Below are 24,076 nucleotides of genomic sequence, written 5' to 3'. Positions count from 1 at the left end.
TGCTGCTGTTGCTAATATTTGAACGATTACACTCTTTGTTATGTGTCATGTATTGTATATGATCTATCCTACTGGATGTCATTTTTCATAGTTCTATGTATGCACTCTCCTATCCTCCCCTCCCTAAGGCTACTAGGTAAAGTCCATTGCTCAATTGAAAAGGGAAGTGACCCTGATAAACAGTACATGCCGTATATCTTCAGTGACAGAAAAATATGATGTGGCGTTATATAAAAGGCTGTTGTTTTGCCGTATCAAAACTAGAGTCGTGCACTGTTGCTTGAGTGCTTGCGTTGCTATCAACATTAGCCTTGCATAGAGCCGCTGTAATCTTGTGTAGCCAGACGTCATGTTGTTTTCATGTTGTAAGGCAACAGCAGCAGCAAAAGTAGTTTCTTTACTCTTTAGAAATCTTGAAAAGCATTGACACTAAAACACAATGGCTACCGTTCATTACAGTGCATTTTAGAAGACAGTCTGTATGATTTCCTGTCAAAAAGTTGCTACTCGTTTAGCACTACTGATATACCATAAACCAAGTGCTACTTGCTTTGTAAAAATGCCATGGAATGAACCTTGGGATGCATTGTTCACCTTTTGTTGTCTGTGACCCACTCTGGCATTCATCACCATCTTAGTGTGGCTTTAAGTTGCTGCTTGGCTGGTGAGAATGAGTAACTCATAAAGATGAAAGTCCGTTAACAGATAACAGACCACTGCTTGGACGGCTAGGATCTTAGAGCTCACCTGAACTGGCAACAGTAAAACATGGTGAAGGGTAAGGTTGCACCCTAGACGTTGATCTTGGGTCAGTTTATTATTTCCCCCACTAATGGTTAAAGTAACTGTCCAGTGTTAACAGATGAATTTCAATATGATTTAAATATTTTTCCATCCAAAAAAGGGCAATTAAGTCTGTTAAAAGGAAAATGTTCTGTTGTAATAGTGTGGGTGTGTACTGGTCATTAAAAATATGAATGATAGTAGACCGCTGATTGGCCAGCTCATTCTCCTCAAGAGGATGACAAACTCCTCTATGAGGAAATACTAAGTATTTTTAATCGATCTGTTTGAGATACAAGTTTGAGGTGGGGTTTTTGAAGTGCTTTTTCTCCAATTGATTCTTTGGCCACATATGAGTATAATACAACAACATTGTTTCGGTATGTGGTAGCAAAATATGAACTTTTAAAAGTGAGATTTTCGCTAGACAGTTACTTTACGGTTAGGATTGGGAGAGGGGAAGCTGATCCTAGATCTGTGCCGAGTGGGAAACTTTACCCCGGAGCTAGATTGGAGGGGTTTCAATGTGTTGGGAAGGGCTCAGGTGGTTCCTCAGAGCATTCCATGGGCCCATGAGTGGTCTGGTCCATGTTTTGAGTGTGGCTGGCTCCAGGGTGAAATCCCGTCATAATGCTCTGGTGTGAAAGGGCAATCTGGAGCACTGACGTAGCAAAGAAGTCACTCAATTGTTTCTAGCTGTAGCAGCAGGTGGACTGGCCCCTCCCTCCATTCAAATGAGTTCCCAACCAATCAGAGGGCCCCCATTTCCAAATTCTGTTCAAAACCAAAAGGTGGTTAAGAATTATGAGCATACACAGTTGTCTTTTTCTCTCTTGACTGGCCACACATTCACTGACAAACTGATTTATTTGGGTCATTGAGGATTCCTTTGGAGCATGGATTGAGCCAACTAATGTGGAGAAGGGTTTTTAATTTAGGCTAGCAGTCTTCAGTCTTTGTTTACTGTTGAGCATCATTATGATATGGACGACTGTCAAGTTCCAGTGATAAATTCAGGCAAAGTCAAGTTACAGACATCCTCAACCCTTTTACAAACCTTTGGTGAGTTTTTCTGTTTCTACTTTCTTTATGGGTTTGTCTTGTTTCTGCATGCTGACAATATGTTACTGTTTTAGTAACCTAATGACCTAATATGCCTTTGTTTTTATTTTGAAATGTTGAATCAACCCAAAAATGTTTTTATTTTTTTATTTTGGTGGTTTTTCATCCTATTTATGTGCACATTTTTATGGTGTTCTTTAGGGGGCCTTTTGGAGGTGTAGCAGGGTTTTTTTTCTAAAAGGAGTTTGTAATTCCAAACCCCCTTCGTATTGAATAATTAATGTTTGGCACAACAGTGGGATGCTTGAAAGAGTAATAGAGAGTAGCATGACGGGATAGTGGCCAACCTGGGGTTCGACTGTGTGTAGTTTTGATTTGGCAGCGCTACCACTACACCCAACCTTGGCTTGCATCCCAATTGGCACTCTATTCCCTATTTAGTGCACTACTCTTGTCAGAAGTAGTGCACTATATAGGGAACAAGGTGCCATTTGGGACTCAACCCCAGGCTCTGAAAATTACAGTTTTAATTGTGGAATTGAATTAGTTAAAATAATTTGAAGGATCAGTCCTTGGTTAGTTCTGCTCTCAGTGAGTCATTATGGTCTTCATGTGATCAAACATGCCTAATCATCTGTACGGAGGCCATAATTATCTGCTTAATAATTTATTAATGTGGCAAACTGTCACATTTTAATAACATACTGTCATCATATGATCCAGGACAGCCCTTCCTGTGCCTTACTCCTGTTTTTTACTGTATGCCCTACTGAATGTTTCTTCTTTCACATTTAGGTCAGCTGAGAGTGTCAATAATGCCACACAATGGCTGCCTTAATATTCAGAGTAAGTATGTTATGCAGTATACTGAAGATCAGGGCCCATTTTCATAAAGGGTCTCAGAGTACGAATGCTGATTTAGGATCAGTTTGGTATTTAGATCATAATGAATACAATTACTTAGACAGGGGTGACCTGTTCCTAGATCAGCACTCCTACTCTAGTTCCTAGATACATACGGCCCCTGGTTGTGGTTGAATCTTGAATGTGTGGTAAAGTTAATGAAATGATTAATGATAATATGGGTCTGTGATTGAATAAACCGTTTGGACAACTAACCCGGGCTCAAATTGTTTGCCCCATTTAAACACCATTTTGACGTAAGTATTCCATGTTATTTGGTCTGCAGTAGACTGTTGGATGTGTAACCTATTGTGTACTCGTCACAACTCTTCATTCACAGTCATTGAAGCCAGAGGACTCCTTGGGAATGAAAATAGGAAATGTGATTTTTATGTCAAGGTAAATTCTTGCTTCCCTTAGTTTGTTTACAGTTGAAACTAACACAGGGATTCAATCTGATCATTCGTTGTAGCGCGCTTGACATTGGTTAATTTTTGATTGAGCCTGTATAAGCAGCATTTAGCTCTGTGAAAGGCACATTATCGACATGGCTCTACAATGTGTAATTGGATTGAATCCTGGCCTAGGTGTTCAAACAATTACTCCATTCTTTACAAACAACAAGAACATAAACAAAAAATGCATAGCTCCAAAAATTCAACTACCGTATGTATGGATGTCACCTTCTAGCGTTACATTTACCCACCAAGTGGCAGGGCTGCAGTTTTTCTGAAAAAACGAATCCCAGATTTTAACTTTAAATGTCTTGTCTGTTTGTGTATTATGAGTCCAATTATTGTCAATTTCAGCTAGCGATTATCCCAGACCTCAATCACAGTACTCATCGGAAGACCAAAACTGTATTAGACTGCAAAAATCCTCTCTTCCTTGAGACCTTTTTGCTGTGAGTGGTGTTTTTTAAATTCTTGTGAAATCCCCTTCAGTCTGTTGAAATGTTTGATACATATAAATGTTAAGCCTTATTATGAGAGCTCTTACATACTTCCAACAAGTTATAAAGCATTATACCTGAAGATTTTAATAAGCTAAAGTGTTATCTCTCTGTTACTCAGGGCTATTAGTGTGGAGGATTATCAGAAGAGACTGCTGGTCACTGTGTGGAATCGCAACCCATCCTCCAGGTATTTCAAGTATTATTTATTTTTTGATAATGATGAATTATAATTGTTATTATTAGTTATATATATATATATATATAGCTTTGTTCATTTAATATATGGTATTATTATATCTGTGATGAAGTTTGTCAACCTCTGGTCCATGGAATGTTGCTGGCTGGTCCCTGAGATGGTTAACTGACCCTAATTTAATCAGTTATACAGTGCTAATGTAAGCAGCTCCCTAAAGAGTATAAACTATAGCTTGCCAGTCCCTGGCATCAGAAAGGTTGAGAAACACTTGGCACAGGACAGGACAAGCAGATCATTGTGAATTTAGGCAGATTTCACTGTGATCTAGATTTCACATGTCCAGGCAAGCATCTCCTTGAAGCACTCTCCTGTCAGCTGTTCCAGTATTGGGCAGATTACCATTTATGATATGGAGGAAGGAGAACTTGGATTACATTTTCATTGACTGGGAAAATGAGAAAAACAAGGGTCATATTTATAGTGACGTTTCCCTTTGGAACTGTGGATGTAGGGTATAGTTGCCCCTATATCTTAGGTCAGTTTAGCCTTTTCTCCATTAAAGGTTAGGAATGGGGGAGGGGAAACTGTTTCTAGATCTAAGGGAAACTTAACTCTGGAGCTCTTGTGTCTACAGGAGGAGTGAGTTCCTGGGCTGCATGAGTTTTGGAACACACTCGCTCATAAATTCATCAAAGGTGACTAATCTTCTAATACTACAGGTTGGGACTCCTGTTTTTTGTTGTGTGTTTGAGAAGAAAAACCGAATAAAAAAATGTATTGTTCAGGTACACAGTTTGACACTTGTTATTGCTGGTGCAGCGAAATGCTTACGTATGTTTCTAGTGCCAACAGTGCAGCAATATCTAGCAATAAAAATAACAAGAAATGAAGACTTATCAGAATGAGCAGAGTCCGGAATATAAATATACAGTATATAGGATGAGAACCATGACTAGAATACAGCATCTACACACAAAATGGGCAAAACAGCATGCAAACATCATTAAGTGACCAGAACATATGCTTGTGCTGTTGAGGCAATTATTTCTGCCGGATTAACTGCTATTTAAAAAAAAATCTCATCCACTGTTTACCGCTACACAGCTTTATATTACACACACACACACAAACAGCCATCTGTGGGCTCTGGGCTGGCCTTCGGTTGGGCATCAGCTGCTGGAGTGCAGTGAACCTCAAAGTTACTGTGCATGCAACCCTGAGGGAGGTGGTCATGAGATAGATTAAGTTAGCTGGGCAGGGCTTTGGCGCTGCTACACGTCCTCGTCATGAAAGCATTCTGAAAGTCACAAAGCAGAATAAAAAAAATCAACCTCCCTGCAGTCTGTTATTTTAACCTCTTTTATTCTCTCTTCTTCTTTCTTCATTGTCTCTGTCATCTGTCTCTTCATTCATTCTCTTCTCTCTCTCTAATGCCCTACTCTTGTTTTCTTACTCATCCTGTTTCACAACAACAAACACATTAACCCACAGAAACATATAAATGTTAACACTAGCGTGACCAATCATCAGACACTGTTTAATTTTGACACCCCCCACCATCAGAGGCTTATGACTTTTGACTAACCATATTATACTGTGTCTGCTAGGTGATCAGTGGCTGGTATTATCTCCTGGGTGAAGAGCTGGGGAGAAGCAAGCATCTGAAAGTGGCTTCGAGACACCTCACAGGCAGGCAGGACTCTGCTGGTGAATTGAGACGGGCGCATCTGGCTTCTAAGCCACGGGGTAGGTGGGATTCACCGGATAATGAGGGTCCGGGAAAATGGGTCCATTTGGACAGATTTTTCTCTCATTCTTTTTCCTGCTTGCAACTGTGAAAAAGAAAAGTGCTGCGCAGCTACTCTATATCTAATAACATTTTATGGCTATTCGAACGTTAATATTGTAACGGCTCTTGTTTGTAGAAGGAAGAGTGGACCAAGGCGCAGCGTGGTAGGCGTACATAGTGTTTTTTATTGATGACACCAAAAAAACAAATACAAAAAAGCAAACAGTTCTGTTTGGCACAGACACTAAACAGAAAACATGATCCCACAAACCACAAAAGGAAAATGACAACTAAAATATGATCCCCAATCAGAGACAACAATAGACAGCTGCCTCTGATTGGGAACCACACTCTGCCAAAAACAAAGGAATAGAAAACATAGACTTTCCCACCCGAGTCACACCCTGTCCTAACCAAACATAGAGATCCTTATTATTCTCTAAGGTCAGGGTGTGACAACTGTCTTTAGTGAAACCGATATGTCCCGGAAAACAAATTAATTGAAGTGTTTCACTTTGGATTGTCCTGAGTGATTCAACATCAGGGAAACAACTCTGTTGGAAAGGCAGGCTGCTGAATGAGATGCCTGACATACCTCAACGTGCTCTTTTCTCATCCATTTTTCTCATCCACTTTGACATGCAGGCGATTACGTTTGATCTCCTCTGAGGGGAAGGAGGAAAGGTGGGAGAGGGAGGAGGAGGCTCTCTCTGACATGGAGCTGTTTAGAATGTGCAAAAGCAGCCAATGGTATTGTCTCCATTGAATGGCTCCCTTTCATCCAGGATGTTTTAGGAGACAGTGTTACTGGAGAGAGAGTTGTAATCACCAAGGTTACACTAAGGAAGCCCTAGTGACAGGATAGGGGGTAGGAGTCATGCAATAGGACGCATCCCTTTTTCTCTGTCTCTGAAAACAGAAGTCTATGTAACTGCAATCTAGAGTGATCTCCACAGCCCAGAGCTCTCAGCACACGACTCTCTCTGAGTTGAACTCCAGAGCCTTGTTGACTTGCTACTGGAAAGCTTAGCAGTGCACTCTATCAGAGTGCAGAGAGCTAGTCCGGACGCTGTTTCTTTCATTGCAAAGTGGCTGCTACTTTTGAGCTGAGATGTTTTGGAAGAGCAGTGCTTCAGCTTGGGATTCTTTGGACTATGTTTCAGAAGCTGCCTTGTCCAACCATGGTGCTCCAGCCTCTGGGACGGTGCTGCCTTCAAGCCCAGAGAATATGCTATGCTTAACAGTGAGTAGTACTCCATCTCTCCTCCTTTCTAGTTCTAGAGAGGGCAGTACAGTATAGATGAAAGTGTGATTGCCAAAGCATGTGTTGGAAAAATTCATACTGATTCATGGATATCGGCAGTGTTTGGCCTCTGAAAGCTTTAAAGGCACATTTTCATATTTTTATTTAACCTTTATTTTAGCAGGGAGTCCCCTTGAGACCAAGTGCTCTTTTTCAAGGGAGCTCTACATGAACACAATTTATTACATTTACAACATACAAAGTAATAAGTATACTTTGTTACAAGCAATTTAAAAAGCAAAACACATTCCTAACACCTGAATTGCCTTAGAGGCACCAGAGCATGAAGGTGCAGAGTACTCTGCAGATTGTTTCATAAATGGGGCGCAAAGAAAGTTTACTGTACTTAATTTGGTACTGATCAACGGGACCCCTAGAGTTAGCCATCCCTGTGATTGGGTCTGGTGGCACGTATGTCCGTAATTTAACAATGAGTTATAGGAGAAGTTTGAATGAGGGCTTTATAAACAACAAGAGAGTAGTGCTTTGATCTATGAGATTTGAGAGAGCCATCCTACTATCTAATACAGAATGCAGTGATGTGTACTGAACCAATTGCTCGTAATAAAGTGTAGTGATATAATGATAAACTATGATTTGTTTTATGTTATTTAATGAAAAGCATTACCCATTCCTATAAAAATGTATTCTACATTTCTAAACTACATCACAAACATGCTTTTTGAAAGATATCTTTTCATCAGTCCAGATGCCCAGATATTTATATAGTACCGTCATACCTTAATAGTTGTACTTAGCTCATGAACCAACTGTCTTACCCTATCATAATCCAAAACAGAAGGTTGTTGTACTCTATTGTTTATCTTTTTGTTGTAATTTAGTTTTTGTAAACAAACAATTTACAGTGGCAAGAAAAAGTATGTGAACCCTTTGGAAATACCTGGATTTCTGCATAAACTGGTCATAAAATTGGATCTGATCTTCATCTAGGTCACAACAATAAACAGTTTGCTTAAACTAATAAAACACAAACAATTATACATTTGTCTTTATTGATCACACCGTGTAAACATTCACAGTGCAGGGTGGGAAAAGTATCTGGTTGACCCTCCTTTGGCAACAATAACCTCAACCAAATGTTTTCTGTAGTTGCGGATCACACCTGCACAATGGTCAGGAGGGATTTTGGACCATTCCTCTTTACAAAACTGTTTCAGTTCAGCAATATTCTTGGGATGTCTGGTGTGAACTGCTCTCTTGAGGTCATGCCACATCATCTAAATGGGGTTGCGATCAGGACTCTGACTGGGCCATTCCAGAAGGTGTATTTTCTTCTTTTGATGATTTACTTCTGTGTTTTGGGTTGTTGTCCTATTGCATCACCCAACTTCTGTTGAGCTTCAATCAGCGGACAGATAGGCTAACACGTCTTGAGAAACTTGGGAACTTCATTTTTCCGTTGACTATAGCAACCTATCCAGGCCCTGAGGCAGTAAAGCAACTCCAAACCATGATGCTCCCTCCACCATACTTTACAGTCGGGATGAGGTTTTGATGTTGGTGTGCTGTGCCTTTTTTCTCCACACATAGTGTTCCTTCCAAACAACTCAACTGTAGTTTCATCTGTCCAAATAATATTTTGCCAGTAGCTCTGTGGAACATCCAGGTGTACTTTTTTTAAACTTCAGAAGTGCAGCAAAATGTTCAGCAGTGGCTTCTTCCATGGTGTCCTCCCATGAACACCATTCTTGTTTAGTGTTTTATGTATCGTAGACTCGTCAACAGAGATGTTAGCATGTTCCAGAGATTTCTGTAAGTCTTTAGCTGACACGCTAGGATTCTTCTTAATAACCTCCATTAAGCATTCTGCACTGCCTCCTCTAGGGAGAGTAGCAACAGTGCTGAACTTCCTCCATAGACAATTTGTCTTGCCGTGGACTGATGAACATCAAGGCTTTTAGAGATACTTTTGTAACCCTTTCCAGCTTTATGCAAGTGAACAATTCTTAGGTCTTCTGAGATCTCTTTTGTTCAGGGCATGGTTCACATCAGGCAATGCTTCTTGTGAATAGCAAAGTCAAATTTTGTGAGTTTTTTTTTATAAGGAAAGGCCGCTCTAACCAACATCTCCAATTTCATTGATTGTACTCCAGGTTAGCCGACTCCTGACTCCAATTAGCTTTTGGAGAAGTCATTAGCCTAGGGGTTCACATAATTTTTCCAACCTACACTGTGAATGTTCAAATAATGTATTCAATATAGGCAAAAATACAATCATATTTGTGTTATCAGTTTAAGCACACTGTTTGTCTATTGTTGGGACTTAGATGAAGATCAGACCAAATTTGATGACCAATTTATGCAGAAATCCAGGTAATTCCAAAGGGATCACATACTTTTTCTTGCCACTGTATAGCTTCAAAATATGATTGAAAGTTGATGTCATGGATGGTCAGTCCTTTCATCCATAACACCACCGATGTGGTTACATATCTCTATCCCTCAGCTTTTTTTGTAAACACAGTGGTGGTGCTACCATTGGGCTAAAACACAAACTCAGGATTGTGGCTTTAACTTAGGTTAATTGAGTATGTGGGAGGAAATATTTGTTCAGAAGCGATCAAACATTCGTAAATGATGAATTGATTTGCACTCACACAGTTGTATTAGTTGATTGTATGTTGGTCACACCAGTGCTAAATGTTTTTCATTTTGACTGTCATTACAGAAGGCAGATTTTTGTATGCATATTGAAATTGTTCTTTTAATTTTCCAAACATGAACCAGACATTACAAATACGATGTGTTAAAATTGAAGATGCATGGATGAAGTGCATAGGGTTTGGCTTTGTAACCCACTACGAGCTAACTATAACATTAATTGTTTAATTCCTTTTTACTTTGAAATGTCCTTGTTTTTGAAAGAAAAGCAAAAAACAAATCCATTATCCACGGCCGCTTTTTTAAATGGAATATCTACATAGGCGTACAGAAGCCCATTATCAGCAACCATCACTCCTGTGTTCTAAGGGCACGTTGTGTTAGCTTATCCAAGTTTATAATTTTAAAAGGCTAATTGATCATTAGAAAACCCTTTTGCAATTATGTTAGCATAGCTGAAAATGGGCCTCCTTTAGACTAGTTGAGTATCTGGAGCATCGGCATTTGTGGGTTTGATTACAGGCTCAAAATGTCCAGAAACAAAGCACTTTCTTCTGGAACTCGTCAGTCTATTCTTGTTCTGAGAAATGAAAGCTATTCCATGTGAGAAATTGCCAAGAAACTGAATGTCTCGTACAATGCTGTGTACTACTCCCTTCACAGAACAATGCAAATGGGCTCTAACCAGAATAGAAAGAGGAGTGGGAGGCCCTGGTGCACAACTGAGAAAGAGGACAAGTACATTAGTGTCTAGTTTGCGAAGTCCTCAACTGGCAGCTTCATTAAATAGTACCCGTAAAACCCCATTCTCAACGTCAACAGTAAAGAGGCGACTCCGGGATGCTGGCCTTCTAGGCAGAGTTGCAAAGAAAAAAACATCTCAGACTGGACAATAAAAGATTGGCAAAAGAACACAGACACTGGTCAGAGAAACTCTGCCTAGAAGGCCAGCATCCCGGAGTGTATATACAATTGAAGTCGGACGTTTACATACACTTTGGTTGGAGTCATTAACTTGTTTTTCAACCATTCCGCAAAGTTCTTGTTAACAAACTATAGTTTTGGTAAGTTGTTTAGGACATCTACTTTGTGCATCACACAAGTAATTTTTCCAACAATTGTTTACAGACTGATTATTTCACTGTATCACAATTCCATTGGGTCAGAAGTTTACATACAATAATTTGACTGTGCCTTTAAACAGCTTGGAAAATTCCAGAAAATGATGTCATGGCTTTAGAAGCTTCTGATAGGCTAATTGACATTATTTGAGTCAATTGGAGGTGTACCTGTGGATGTATTTCAAGGCCTACCTTCAAACTCAGTGCCTCTTTTCTTGACATCATGGGAAAATCAAAAGAAATCAGCCAAGACCTCCAAGTCTGATTCAAAAAATAGTAGACTACAAGTCTACAAGTCTGATTCATCCTTGGGAGCAATTTCCAAACGCCTGAAGGTACCACGTTCATCTGTACAAAAAATAGTACGCAAGTATAAACACCATGGGACCATGCAGCTGTCATACCACTCAGGAAGGAGACTCGTTCGGTCTCCTAGAGATTAACATACTTTGGTGCGAAAAGTGCAAATCAATCCTAGAACAACAGCAAAGGACCTTGTGAAGATGCTGGAGGAAACGGGTGCAAAAGTATCTATATCCACAGTAAAACGAGTCCAATATCGACAACCTGAAAGGCCGTTCAGCAAGGAAGAAGCCACTGCTCCAAAACCGCCATAAAAAAGCCAGACTACGGTTTGCAACTGCACATGGGGACAGATAACATACTTTTTTGAGAAATGTCCTCTGGTCTGATGAAACAGAAATATAACTGTTTGGCCATAATGACCATTGTTATGTTTGGAGGAAAAAGGGGGAGGCTTGCAAGCCGAAGAACAGCATCCCAACCGTGAAGCATGGGGGTGACAGCATCATGTTGGGGGAGGGAGGGAGGGGGGTGCTTTGCTGCAGGAGGGACTGGTGCACTTCACAAAATAGATGGTATCATGAGGTAGGAAAATTATGTGGACATATTGAAGCAACATCTCATGTCATCAGTCAGGAAGTTAAAGCTTGGTCACAAATGGGTCTTCCAAATGAACAATGACCCCAAGCATAGTTCCAAAGTTGTGGCAAAATGGCTTAACGACAACAAAGTCAAGGTATTGGAGTGGCCATCATAAAGCCCTGGCCTCAATCCCATAGAAAATGTGTGGGCAGAACTGAAAAAGCATGTGCGAGCAAGGAGGCCTACAAACCTGACTCAGTTACACCAGCTCTGTCAGGAGGAATGAGCCAAAATTCACCCAACTTATTGTGGGAAGCTTGTGGAAGGCTACATGAAACGTTTGACCCAAGTTGAACTACTGTATTTAAAGGCAATGTTACCAAATACTAATTGAGTGTATGTAAACTTCTGACCCACTGGGAATGTGATGAAAGAAATAAAAGCTGAAATAAATAATTTGCTCTACTATTATTCTGCCATTTCACATTCTTAAAGTTGGGATCCTAACTGACCAAAGACATGGAATTTTTACTCTGATTAAATGTCAGGAATTGTGAAAAACTGAGTTTAAATTTATTTGGCTGAGGTGTATGTGAACTTCCCACTTCAGCTGGATATAGTCTTAAGTCACACCTACCTACTCATTCAAGGTTTTTCTTTATCTTTACTATTTTCTACATTGTAACACATGGAATCATGTAGTATCCAACCACCAATTTTAAAAATGTATATTTTATATTATTCAAAATGCTACCCTTTGCCTTGATGACAGCTTTGCACACTCTTGGCATTCTCTCAAACAGCTTCATCAGGAATGCTTTTCCAACCTTTTTGAAGGAGTTCCCACATATGCAGTGCACTTGTTGGCTGCTTTTCCTTCACTCTGCGGTCCAACCCATCCCAAACCATCTCAATTGGGTTGACGTTGGGTGATCGTGGAGGCCAGGTCATCTGATGCAGCACTCCATCACTTTCCCTCTTGGTCAAATAGCCTTTACACAGCTTGGAGGTGTGTTTTGGGTCATTGTCCTGTTGAAAAACAAATGATAATCCCTCTAAGTCCAAACCAGATGGGATGGCGTATCGCAGCAGAATGCTGTGGTAGCCATGCTTATGTGTGTGCCTTGAATTCTAAATAAATTACAGACTGTCTCACCAGCACAGCACCATCACACCTCCTCCTCCATGCTTAATGTTGGGAACCACACATGCGGAGATCAATCGTTCACCTACTCTGAGTCTCACAAAGACACAGCGGTTTGAACCAAAAATATAAAATTTGGATTAATCAGAGCAAAGGACAGATTTCCACAAGTTTAATGTCCATTGTTCGTGTTCCTTGACCCAAGCAAGTCTCTTATTTTTATTGGTGTCCTTTAGTACTGGTTTCTTTGCAGCAATTCAACCATGAAGGCTAGATTCACACAGTCTCCTTTGAACAGTTGGGGTGGCAGGGTAGCCTAGTGGTTAGAGCGTTGGACTAGTAACCGGAAGGTTTCAAGTTCAAACCCCCACGCTGACAAGGTACAAATCTGTCGTTCTGCCCCTGAACAGGCAGTTAACCCACTGTTCCTAGGCCGTCATTGAAAATAAGAATTTGTTCTTAACTGACTTGCCTAGTTAAATAAAGGTAAAATAAAAAAATATATTAAAAAAACAGTTGATCTTGAGATGTGTCTGTTGAACTCTGTGAAGCATTTATTTGGGCTGCAATTTCTGAGGCTGGTAATACTAATGAACTTATCCTCTGCATCAGAGGTAACTCTGGATCTTCCTTTCCTGTGGTAGGCCTCATGAGAGCCAGCTGTCATCAAGGCAAAGGGTGGCTAATTTGAAGAATCTCAAATATAAAAAATATATTGATTTGTTTAACACTTTTTTGGTTACTACAGGATTCCATGTGTGTTATTTCATATTTTTGATGTCTTTACTATTATTCTTCAATGTAGAAAATAGTAAAAATAAAGAAAAACACTAGAATGAGTAGGTGTGTCCAAACGTTTGACTGGTACTGTATATATAGCCTTAGCCATATAGATCATCTTTTTACATTTTAATGTCAAATTTGACTTCTGCTATTAGGTTTTGCGTCAGCATTTCTCTAGCAGAGTTTTAATGGAAAGGAATGGACTAGCAACAACATCCACAAACCAATCATGTCAATGGTGGACCCCCCCCCCCCCACTCTTACTGTAAAAAGTTAAAAGTGCTTATGCTGATAATAGAAAAAGGCAAAATAATGACAGGGAAGTGTAGGCTATTGATGTTGGTGTCTTTCAAATAGCACTTCATTGTCCTGCCCTCTTACTCCACCTTCCCCCGGTCCGCTTGGCAGTCTCCACGTTTCCTAGTCCCACAGACAAAGATGGGAAGTAGCAAAAGCCAACATTTTGGCTGTAATATGAAGCTGGGGCATCGCAGTGTTTTAAGTTTAATCTGCTGTTTGATTCCACTTACAAGTACTGTGGGTGTGTCCGAAATGGTACCCTATTCCCCATGTAGCCTAGTGTACCACTTTTGACCAGAACCTATGAGAATAGCCCTATGAAGCTCTGGTCAAAAGTAGTGCACTAAAGTATACAGGGAATAGGGTGCCATTTTGGAAGCACTCTGTGTTTTCCCTCCTGTAGAGGGAGGGGCCTTTTCAGCCCACAGTGGAAGCTGGTCAAACAAATAACTTTTCTTCGCCTCAGAATCAGGGATTCACAAACCCTCACTTTTTGAATAATGTTTTAATTTCTTTACGATTGAAAAAAAATGTGTTGTATTGTCTGCTGTCCAAAGCATTACTGTTATTCTGTGGTGGAAATTAAAAATAACTTATGTTGAGTCATTTAATCGTAACACAATAAAAACAACACAAAGATAACATTTGGAAATAAATATAAAATAGATAGTACAATAAACTTTTCTACTAAAACCATCCTTCCTAGTCCTTCCATGAAGGCACTTCAAAGTACGTTACACATCTTTTCACAAACCCTAATTCCTATGAAGGTGACGAGAAGTACATTTATTGGAAATTTGTGTGTGGGTTAACATGAGTCACACGAGACTAGGGTAAATGTACCGAGAGTGGAGGGACACCACTGTGCCTGTTTAGTTCAGGAAACACGTTGGCTTATCAAGCACAGACATACTGCTTGGCCACAGGTTGGGGGTTGGAAGGTGGTTTCCTGCTATTCTTCTGCCGAGTTGGGTTCCCATGAGTGGAAATGCTTGGTTCACAGCATTAGAGTCCAGCAAAGCAGGCTACTGGTCCCACTTCACATTGCACTTGCTCTATCTGATATCTTACTGAATAATATGCTATCTGCCGCATGTATAATTTAATCTGCTGAAGCTATGCATACCATCCACGGGCTTTGCAGGGTCTGCATCGGACGGAATCTGCCTCAGGTTTGTCACACTACTTTCTTCAGGTCTGACACAGTTGGGGGGGGTAGAGAAGGACTGGGGGGTAGAAAAGGACTGGGGAACAGATTATTGTGATTGTGTGCACTGGGAGACTAATACATGTAATATATCAGCAGTGTTGTATTAGCAGTGCTCTCATTCGATAGGTGCAGGGGGACATTGACCCTAGACACTGATCTTGGCATTTTCCCCACTAATGGTTAGGATAGGGGGGAAGGTGATCTGAGATCTGTACCTATAGGGGATTGTATTGGTAGCTTCAAGTTAGTTTCAGTCATGTCAATATTCTGGTTGGTACTGTAGTTTGCATGTTCAACCGGTCGAGCAAAGACTTGCTGGAGGAATGCTGTTCATACTTGAAGCTTCGGGGATTTCATCTGAGCTGCACAGTTGAGTTCCTATGTACACCTTAGCCAAATACATTTCTACTCAGTTTTTCACAATTCCTGACATTTAATCCAATAAACAATTCCCTGTCTTAGGTCAGTTAGGATCACCACTTTATTTTAAGAATGTGAAATGTCAGAATAATAGTAGAGAATGAATTATTTCAGCTTTTATTTCTTTCATCACATTCCCAGTGGGTCAGAAGTTTACATACACTCAATTAGTATTTGGTAGCATGCCTTTTATTTTTTGTAAACTTGGGTCAAACGTTTCAGGTAGCCTTCCTCAAGCTTCCCACAATAAGTTGGGTGAATTTTGGCTCATTCCTCCTGACCGAGCTGGTGTAACTGAGTCCGGTTTGTAGGCCACCTTGCTCGCACACGCTTTTTCAGTTCTGCCCACACATTTTCTATAGGATTGAGGTCAGGGCTTTTTGACGGCCACTCCAATACCTTGACTTTGTTGTTATTAAGCCATTTTCCACAACTTTGGAAGTATGCTTGTGGTCATTGTCCGTTTGGAAGACCCATTTGCGACCAAGCTTTAACTTCCTGACTGATGACTTGAGATGTTGCTTCAATATATGCACATAATTTTCCTACCTCATGATGCCATCTATTTTGTGAAGTGCACCAGACCCTCCTGCAGCAAAACATTCCCTCCCCCAACATGATGCTGTCACGGTTGGGATGGTGTTCTTCGGCTTGCAAGTCTCCACTTCTTTCCTTCAAACATTACTCTGGTCATTATAGCCAAACAGTTCTATTTCTGTTTCATCAGACCAGAGAACATTTCTCCAAAAAGTACGATCTTTGTCCCCATGTGCAGTTGCAAACCGTAGTCTGGCTTTTTTATGGCGGTTTTGGAGCAGTGGCTTCTTCCTTGCTGAGTGACCTTTCAGGTTATGTTCGATATTGGACTCGTTTTACTGTGGATATAGATACTTTTGCACCCGTTTCCTCCAGCATCTTCACAAGGTCCTTTGCTGTTGTTCTGGGATTGATTTGCACTTTTCACACAAAAGTACGTTCATCTCTTAGGAGACAGAACGCGTCTCCTTCCTGAGTGGTATGACGGCTGCGTGGTCCTATGATGTTTATAATTGTGTAATATTGTATGTACAGATGAACGTGGTACCTTCAGGCATTTGGAAATTGCTCCCAAGGATGAACCAGACTTCTGGAGGTCTACTTTTATTCTGAGATCTTGGCTGATTTCTTTTGATTTTACCATGATGTCAAGCAAAGAGGCACTGAGTTTGAATGTAGGCCTTGAAATACATCCACAGGAACACCTCCAATTTACTCAAATAATGTCAATTAGCCTATCAGAAGCTTCTAAAGCCATGACATTTTCTGGAATTTTCCAAGCTGTTTAAAGGCACAGTCAACTTAGTGTATGTAAACTTCCGACCCACTGGAATTGTGATACAGTGAATTATAAGTGAAATAATCTGTCTGTAAACAATTGTTAGAAAAATGACTTGTGTCATGTACAAAGTAGATGTCCTAACTGACTTGCCAAAACTATAGTTTGTTAACAAGAATTTTGTGGAGTTGTTGTAAAACGAGTTTTAATGACTCCAACCTAAGTGTATGTAAACTTCCGACTTCAACTGTAGATCTAAGTTGGCTAAACTTGAAATACATAGCTTAGCTAGCTACTCACTAGCACGTGAGCTTGAGAGATTGTTTATGAGAACTGTGCTAATTCTCTAGAATGCCTTCTACATGTACATTATTAGTGAATGTGCATGGTTCTGGTTATATTTGTAACAAAAAGGGCATTTTCATAGACCGACTTGAAAGCCAGATCAGTGATTATTGCAAAAAGTGCAATTATTTTGATAAAATAATATAATTATTTGTGGGTCTTATGGTTGTGGATAGGCTAACGGGTAGTCTACAGAATATAGCCTTTTGGAATATAATCAAAAATGGGGCCTATTGCGAACCATCGATCATTATCGCACTAGATTATCGCCAGATTATGACTCGCCAGCTGACGTCTCGTCTAACCGTGCTGAACTCCCCTGCACAGCTGATCTCAATTGCAACCATTATAGGTCAACCTTAAATATGTCTGTATTTTTTTATTTATTTGACCTTTTTATTTAACTAGGCAAGTCAGTTAAGAACAAATTCTTATTTTCAATGACGGCCTAGGAACAGTGGGTTAACTGCCCGAATTATTATTACCTTAGTCCTGTTTGCAACCAAAGTTTTTCAAGATATGTTCACCCTCTGGTTGGTATTGTATGATTGGAAACTAATGTTGGTGTGGCTTATTGTTAATACTTTATTTGTTTCCTATTTTATGTCATCCAAAAGTGTCTGGTATGGTAATTTCTTATCAAGATCATGGGTAACATATCCCTGGACAGTCCATATTTGAAATGTGTAAATACATAAAGTCAATCCGGGGGATTGAGTACTTTGTACAGAAGGGTGTGGGCCAGAATCAAACCCACACGGACCTGGTAGGCCTAATATGTGCATGCTGAAGGCAGTGGCCTAACCCCTAGACCACCGCATGCCATGTTTGAACAACATTTTGACCTTAAGATACACATGTATGTCGTAGCTTAGTGGAGACCAATATCTATCTGGGGTTATTCATCTATAGAAAACGATGGTTGTTGATGTGTATGTCTGCATTTCAGATACATTTTTGTACGTTTGAATGTTTCAGTAATAGGACGTAGGACTAGCATTTGAACAACCGGGAGATAATTATTTGGATAGCAAGCCCTGATCCCAATGACTTGACTGCCCCTGCATGGAGAGAAACTAAACTGCTATTTTTCAGTGATTTGCAAGGTTAATTTGAATTTCCTTATGCAGCAAGAAAATCCTCTGCGACAAAAGAGTGATCAAGTTAAGATCCAACATCTGTAAAGCCAGTCATCATCTGTGAAACTCATTGTGTTGAAAACCTGTTTATCATCCATAACAATGACTGCTTTCTTGGCACCAACCCATACTAAGCTAAAGGAATTCATCGGAATGCTAGTTGAATAATTTCAGAATAACTGTGCCAGCCAAGCACACCAGAGTAGCTCGAGTGTTATAGACCTAAGTCCACATAACCAGAGCTGAGATGCTTTTCCCACCATTTCTGTTTGAACTGGTGCCTCTAGACAGACATCTTGATTGGGACTATTCAAACACTGTCACTGTCTTTACTGTTAGTCCAAGCCGTGGTTAGTAAGTTAAAGGTCAGTCCACCTCAAAAACCACAAGAAAGAGGATTTCGACCCCCACCATTTGATTGTTGAGAAATTAATCCTGTAGCTAAAAAAATATGACTAGCATTCCTGCAACATTATTTTGTTGAACTATAATTTGATCTCTGAGAAATTAAGATAATTGATTACACCCAAATTGGCCATTTAAATTTATAGGATTCATATAATATTCAATAAATATATTACCTAACATCCGATTTGAATCACACTTTTTTCTAACAATGAGTTAGACCAGATGAATCCATACAAATAGTTCTGACCACTAGATGGTGCTGTTCCTGCTATTAAGGTTAGGTTTAGTTCACTCAAATTACAAAATGAAATATTGGTTTCCTGTAAGCAGTCTATGGACAAAGTATGACAGCAATCCGTGCTTTGGTTTTGTTGTCCACTGTTTCAAATGCTAACTTTTTAGCATTTGTGGCACAAATCCAATGCAAGTCATTTTCATGCTTCATGGCCAAATCATCCTAAAGTATCTACAAATTGATTGTGTAGCTCAATGATGTTACTTATAAAAATGCTAATATATTGTCCATTGACTTGCATTGGATTTGTATCACAACTGCAAAAATGTTAGCATTTGAAACCTTGGCCAGGTAAACAAAACCAAAACAGGTTGCTTTCATGCTTTGTCCATAAGCTGCTTACAAGGACAGCAATGTGCAATTTGGGTGAAATATCCCTTTAAAGTTGAGAGGGGGAATATATATTTTTTTAAATCACCTAATAGCAGGAACTGCACCATCTAGTGGGCAGAACCTAGTAATATCAGGATGTAGTATGGGACATAAACCTAACAACTTCAATAACTAATTTCTCTGATCACCAAATTCACTGAGAATGCATTACATAGGATGAAGAAACGATACTCAGAGCCACAGCTCCATACTACTTGTCTGACATAGAGAACTGATACTGTAGATTCGTTGTTGGGCTGGGATTGGTGTTGGGTGTGGGGGGGGTCCATGGGTGGCTTTTGACCATTTCTTTGGATTCCTCAAAGTTTAGTCCAAATTGGATGTTAGGATTCATATAATATTCAACAGTACCTATCAAATTAAATGGGCAATTTGGGGGCAATCAATTAGCTTAGAGATCAAATTATATTTCAAGAAAATAATGTTGCATGAATGCATATCTTATCTGCTTTTAACTACAGAAATGATGAACGACCCTTAAGGATGTTCGGAACAGTTCCCATGTTTGTCAGCAAAGGTCTCCTTGGTCAGATCTCCCAGCAACAGCGTGCTCCGTTTCACTGGCTTCTTAGTGTTTTTAATATCGCTGGCGGCTTGAGGCCGTGGCATTAAAGCTTTTGTCCTGGGAAAGCTCCCATGGAGCCCAACTTTTTTATTTTTTCCTGACCTGGTTACAAGGGACTCTGCACTGCTGCTGCTGCTATTAGTGGCTGTAGGGGGTCCAAGCCAATGGAAGATGTCACGTTTGAAATGTTTACTTCTGGCCTTGGGATTTTCATGAGATACTGATTCTCACACTGTACTGTATAGCCGTGATCACACTCCACTTAACAGCCTTCTTAGCCCTGGGTTAAGAGATTTCAGCCCAGGCTAAGAACAATGCAGTGTAAAAAGGCATTATTTCTCAATGTTTGTACACTTAGACAGTGATTGATTAATTCTACGATTCAGTGTCAGTTTTTCCTTTTTAAATTTTGATGAATACAATTACATGGAGGGACCTCATTCTACATCAGCAGTTCTACTCTGAGACGCTTTATGAATGTGCTCCCTAATCTAGCTCCACTTTCTTACATGGGTAGGAAGGCAGCAAGTTCAATGGGAATTCAAAGTAATATGATCTCTTTGGCTCTGGCAGGTGACTATCCTTCGGGGTAAAGATGGCTTCGGCTTCACCATCTGCTCGGACTCACCTGTGCGTGTTCAGGCTGTCGATCCAGGTAAGTTGTTGCCTGGTCCCAGATCTAATTGTGCTCTCTTGTCAGCACTATGGTAAGGATGTTTGAGCAAGGCACTTAACGCTAATTGCTCCAGGGTCGTGTGATAACAAGGCAATTCCACGATAACAGAATGATGCTGAATCTCAGATTTTTTGTTTAAAATGTATATCAAACCAAAAACAATGATTGCAAAGTAAAAAAACAAAAACATACTACTCTATGCATAAGGACGACTTTTAACAATTTCCACTGAATATTTCATAAAAACACATTTACTTGAACAGGGCAGATGCAAAGTTTGGTAACAGAATGACAGTTTGTGCTGTTTGTGCCTTCATTCTGTTACCAAACTTTGCATCTGCACTGTTCTTCAAGTAAATGTGTTTCTAAATAAAATATTCAGTAGAAATTGTTAAGAGTTGTCTTTGTGCATAGTATGGTTTGTTTAAAGCTATAATCCTTCAGTTCCTACAGTGGTTCCTCCAATTTAAAGTTTTGAAGTTGTGCTGCGGTGCATTGAGATACATTATGATGTAGTACAGTATATTGCGTCACCGCAAGGGGGAGTTAGAATGCTGATTATGCTTTTGGGTTCAGTGTAAAGCATTGGTACACAGGCAGTAATGTGTCTCTCTACTCACTGAATGAATGACAAAATTGAAGAATGATGGAAACCAGATAGAAACTGATAACTGTGCACATGACTTCACAATTTGAATGAACTGAATAATGAGGATAAAGAAGAGGGTGATTTGAATAGTGTAAGAATTGTTCTTCTTCTCTAACATGCTGACCAGACCGCTCGCGTCCGCATGTTGATTTTGTCCACTCAAATCAGACTCGTTTTAGGACACGCAGGTTGAAATATCAAAATGAACTCTGAACCAACTATATTAATTTGGGGACAGGTTGAAAAGCAATTAAACTTGCTTGCTGTTGTCCAGGGATATTGTTGTTATTTTACCTGAAATACCTGAAATACACAAGGTCCTCTACTCCAACAATTAATCCACAGATAAAAGGGTAAATAGAGTTCATTTTTTATTTTACCTTTAACTAGGCAAGTCAGTTAAGAACAAATTCTTATTTTCAATGACGGCCTAGGAACGGTGGGTTAACTGCCTGTTCAGGGGCAGAACGACAGATTTGTACCTTGTCAGCTCGGGGGTTTGAACTTGCAACCTTCCGGTTACTAGTCCAACGCTCTAACCACTAGGCTACCCTGCCACCCCTAGTAATCTCTCTTCCTTCAGGCTTCTTCTTCTTTGGACTGCCTGTTGGCAATCAACTTTAAGGTGCATTACCCCCACCAACTGGACGGGAGTGTGGACCTCAGTTCATCTTTCAATCACCCACGTGGGTATATGCTCCTAAAAACCAATGAGGAGTTGAAAGAGGCGAGACAACAAAGTTCTATTTTAGTGCCTGGCAATGCAGACGCTCACGAACAGTGTGGGTGCAATGTTTGAATAACATGTATGTGTAAATTTATTTTGCGACGCAAGCGGTGTGGTCAGCATGTAAGGCACTGCATCATAGTGCTAGAGGCGTCACTACAGACCTGGGTTCAATCCCAGGCTGTATCACAACCTGCCGTGATCGGGAGTCCCATAGGGCGGCGCACAATTGGCACAGCGTCGTCCGAGATAGGGGAGGGTTTGGCCGGGGGGGGCTTTACTTGGTTCATCATGCTCTAGCAACTCCTTGTGGCGGGCCGGGTGCCTGCAGTTTCCTCCGACATCATTGGTGCAGCTGGCTTCCATGTTAATCAGGTGGGTGTTAAAATGGTTCTTCCTTTAAAAGTTGCGTCATACTGCAGCACACCTTGCGGGCTGCCGCAGAATTCTATGCCACGTTATTTCAGCCATTGTTACCATTAATGCTAGTTAGTGCTAGTTTGACCACCAGAGGGCATCTTTGAGGAGCATTTGATAGCCTTCAATATTGGCTCTACCAGAGAATTTAAAACTTGTTTTGTAAGAACAGTATACGGGATTGATTTTTTTTAAAATGTAGCTTAATTAATATGATACATTTTATGGTTTTTCTATTCCATACAATATTAAACCCTTAGGGTTTCCGTTAGGATGGAACGGAAAATATGGCGCTGTACAACGTGACGGTCGGGAGAAGGCTTCAGTACTAAGAGCATAACATTTCCACACCCTAATTGGAGTCTAACCAATACCCAAATGAAGATTCTAGTTAAATACAATATTGACCTTCAATTGTCTCAGGCCAGTGCACAATATATGAATTTATGGTTAGATCAGAATTGCTGTCATAATCATTGACCTGTACAGAGAATTAAGTCCACATCTCCATCCATGGCTTAGGAAAGGGCTGATTTAGCAAGCTAGCTACTGCAGGACATAAACACAAGCAGACCAGAATCAAACAGGTTTGTCTGAGAATGATGACATTTTGCTTAGGATGTGATTTGATTGGTGTGAATCCAAATCCAAACTGGCCAAACATGGGGGGAATTTTGCTGCTCCGGGAAAACCCACAGTTGAGCTCAGGTCAACACTGATTGGCACATTTTTTAAAATGTTTTTTTTTTTAATCAAGGTGGTCTATCTAGTTGCTTACTTGCTGGCATCGATCAATCAAATTCAATGGCAGCAATATGTCATACTCTTTTGTTCAGACAGATACATGGGCTACACATACTGAGACACAGGGACGCTGTTCCCTCAATCGGATTTCTCGGGTTTGATTCAGCCACTTGCGAATTTACAGAAAATTATGAAAACACAGAGAGATGAAAGACAAATTATTTTATAATTGTACATTTTTATTGGTCAAATATTTGGGGAAGCCTGGCTTCCTTTGGCATCCATGAATACACGCCACTGCATTGTAGTCGGCCAATTTTTTTGAAAATGACACATTAATTTCCACAAAGTTTGCTGCTTCAGTGTCTTGAGATATTTTTGTCAGATGTTACTATGTAATACTGAAGTATAATTACAAGCATTTCATAAGTGTCAAAGGGTTTTTATTGACAATTACATGAAGTTGATGCAAAGAGTCAATATTTGTAGTGGTTGACCCTTCTTTTTCAAGACCTCGGCAATCCGCCCTAGCATGCTGTCAATTAACTTCTGGGCCACATGCTGACTGATGGCAGCCCATTCTTGCATAATCAATGCTTGGAGTTTGTCAGAATTTGTGGGTTTTTGTTTGTCCACCTGCCTCTTGAGGATTGATCACAAGTTCTCAATGGGAAATGTACTTCCGGCGCCGACAGAGATGGCCGCCTCGCTTCGCGTTCCTAGGAAACTATGCAGTTTTTTGTTTTTTTACGTGTTATTTCTTACATTAGTACCCCAGGTCATCTTAGGTTTCATTACATACAGTCGAGAAGAACTACTGAACATAAGAGCAGCGTCCACTCACCATCAGTATGACCAAGAATATGACTTTCGCGAAGCGGATCCTGTGTTCTGCCTTTCACCCAGGACAACGGAATGGATCCCAGC

The 24,076-nt window shown here is 40.2% G+C and overlaps 1 protein-coding gene across 3 annotated transcripts in view; it reads left to right on the top strand.

The window, feature by feature from the left end:
- Positions 1 to 1,584: 1,584 nt before the first annotated feature.
- LOC112248901 (regulator of G-protein signaling 3) overlaps positions 1,585 to 24,076 on the top strand; it is an 80,782-nt gene continuing 58,290 nt past the window's right edge. The window contains exons 1-9 of one of the 3 annotated variants that reach the window (XM_024418316.2): positions 1,585 to 1,845; positions 2,641 to 2,691; positions 3,089 to 3,147; positions 3,558 to 3,652; positions 3,822 to 3,890; positions 4,534 to 4,594; positions 5,507 to 5,645; positions 6,852 to 6,931; positions 20,510 to 20,591. In XM_024418316.2, coding sequence (XP_024274084.1) covers positions 1,767 to 1,845; positions 2,641 to 2,691; positions 3,089 to 3,147; positions 3,558 to 3,652; positions 3,822 to 3,890; positions 4,534 to 4,594; positions 5,507 to 5,645; positions 6,852 to 6,931; positions 20,510 to 20,591 — 715 coding nt within the window. In that variant the 5' untranslated portion in view covers positions 1,585 to 1,766. Of the gene's footprint in view, positions 1,846 to 2,640; positions 2,692 to 3,088; positions 3,148 to 3,557; positions 3,653 to 3,821; positions 3,891 to 4,533; positions 4,595 to 5,506; positions 5,646 to 6,851; positions 6,932 to 14,806; positions 15,019 to 20,509; positions 20,592 to 24,076 lie in introns of those variants that run through there. The other 2 variants (XM_024418317.2, XM_024418318.1) reach the window with 2 other exon arrangements.

This window comes from Oncorhynchus tshawytscha, unplaced genomic scaffold (genome assembly GCF_018296145.1).
Source record: "Oncorhynchus tshawytscha isolate Ot180627B unplaced genomic scaffold, Otsh_v2.0 Un_contig_766_pilon_pilon, whole genome shotgun sequence".
Classification (NCBI taxonomy): domain Eukaryota; kingdom Metazoa; phylum Chordata; class Actinopteri; order Salmoniformes; family Salmonidae; genus Oncorhynchus; species Oncorhynchus tshawytscha.
The sequence above is the reverse complement of the archived record's forward strand: the minus strand, read 5'-3'. Positions and strand labels throughout refer to the sequence as shown.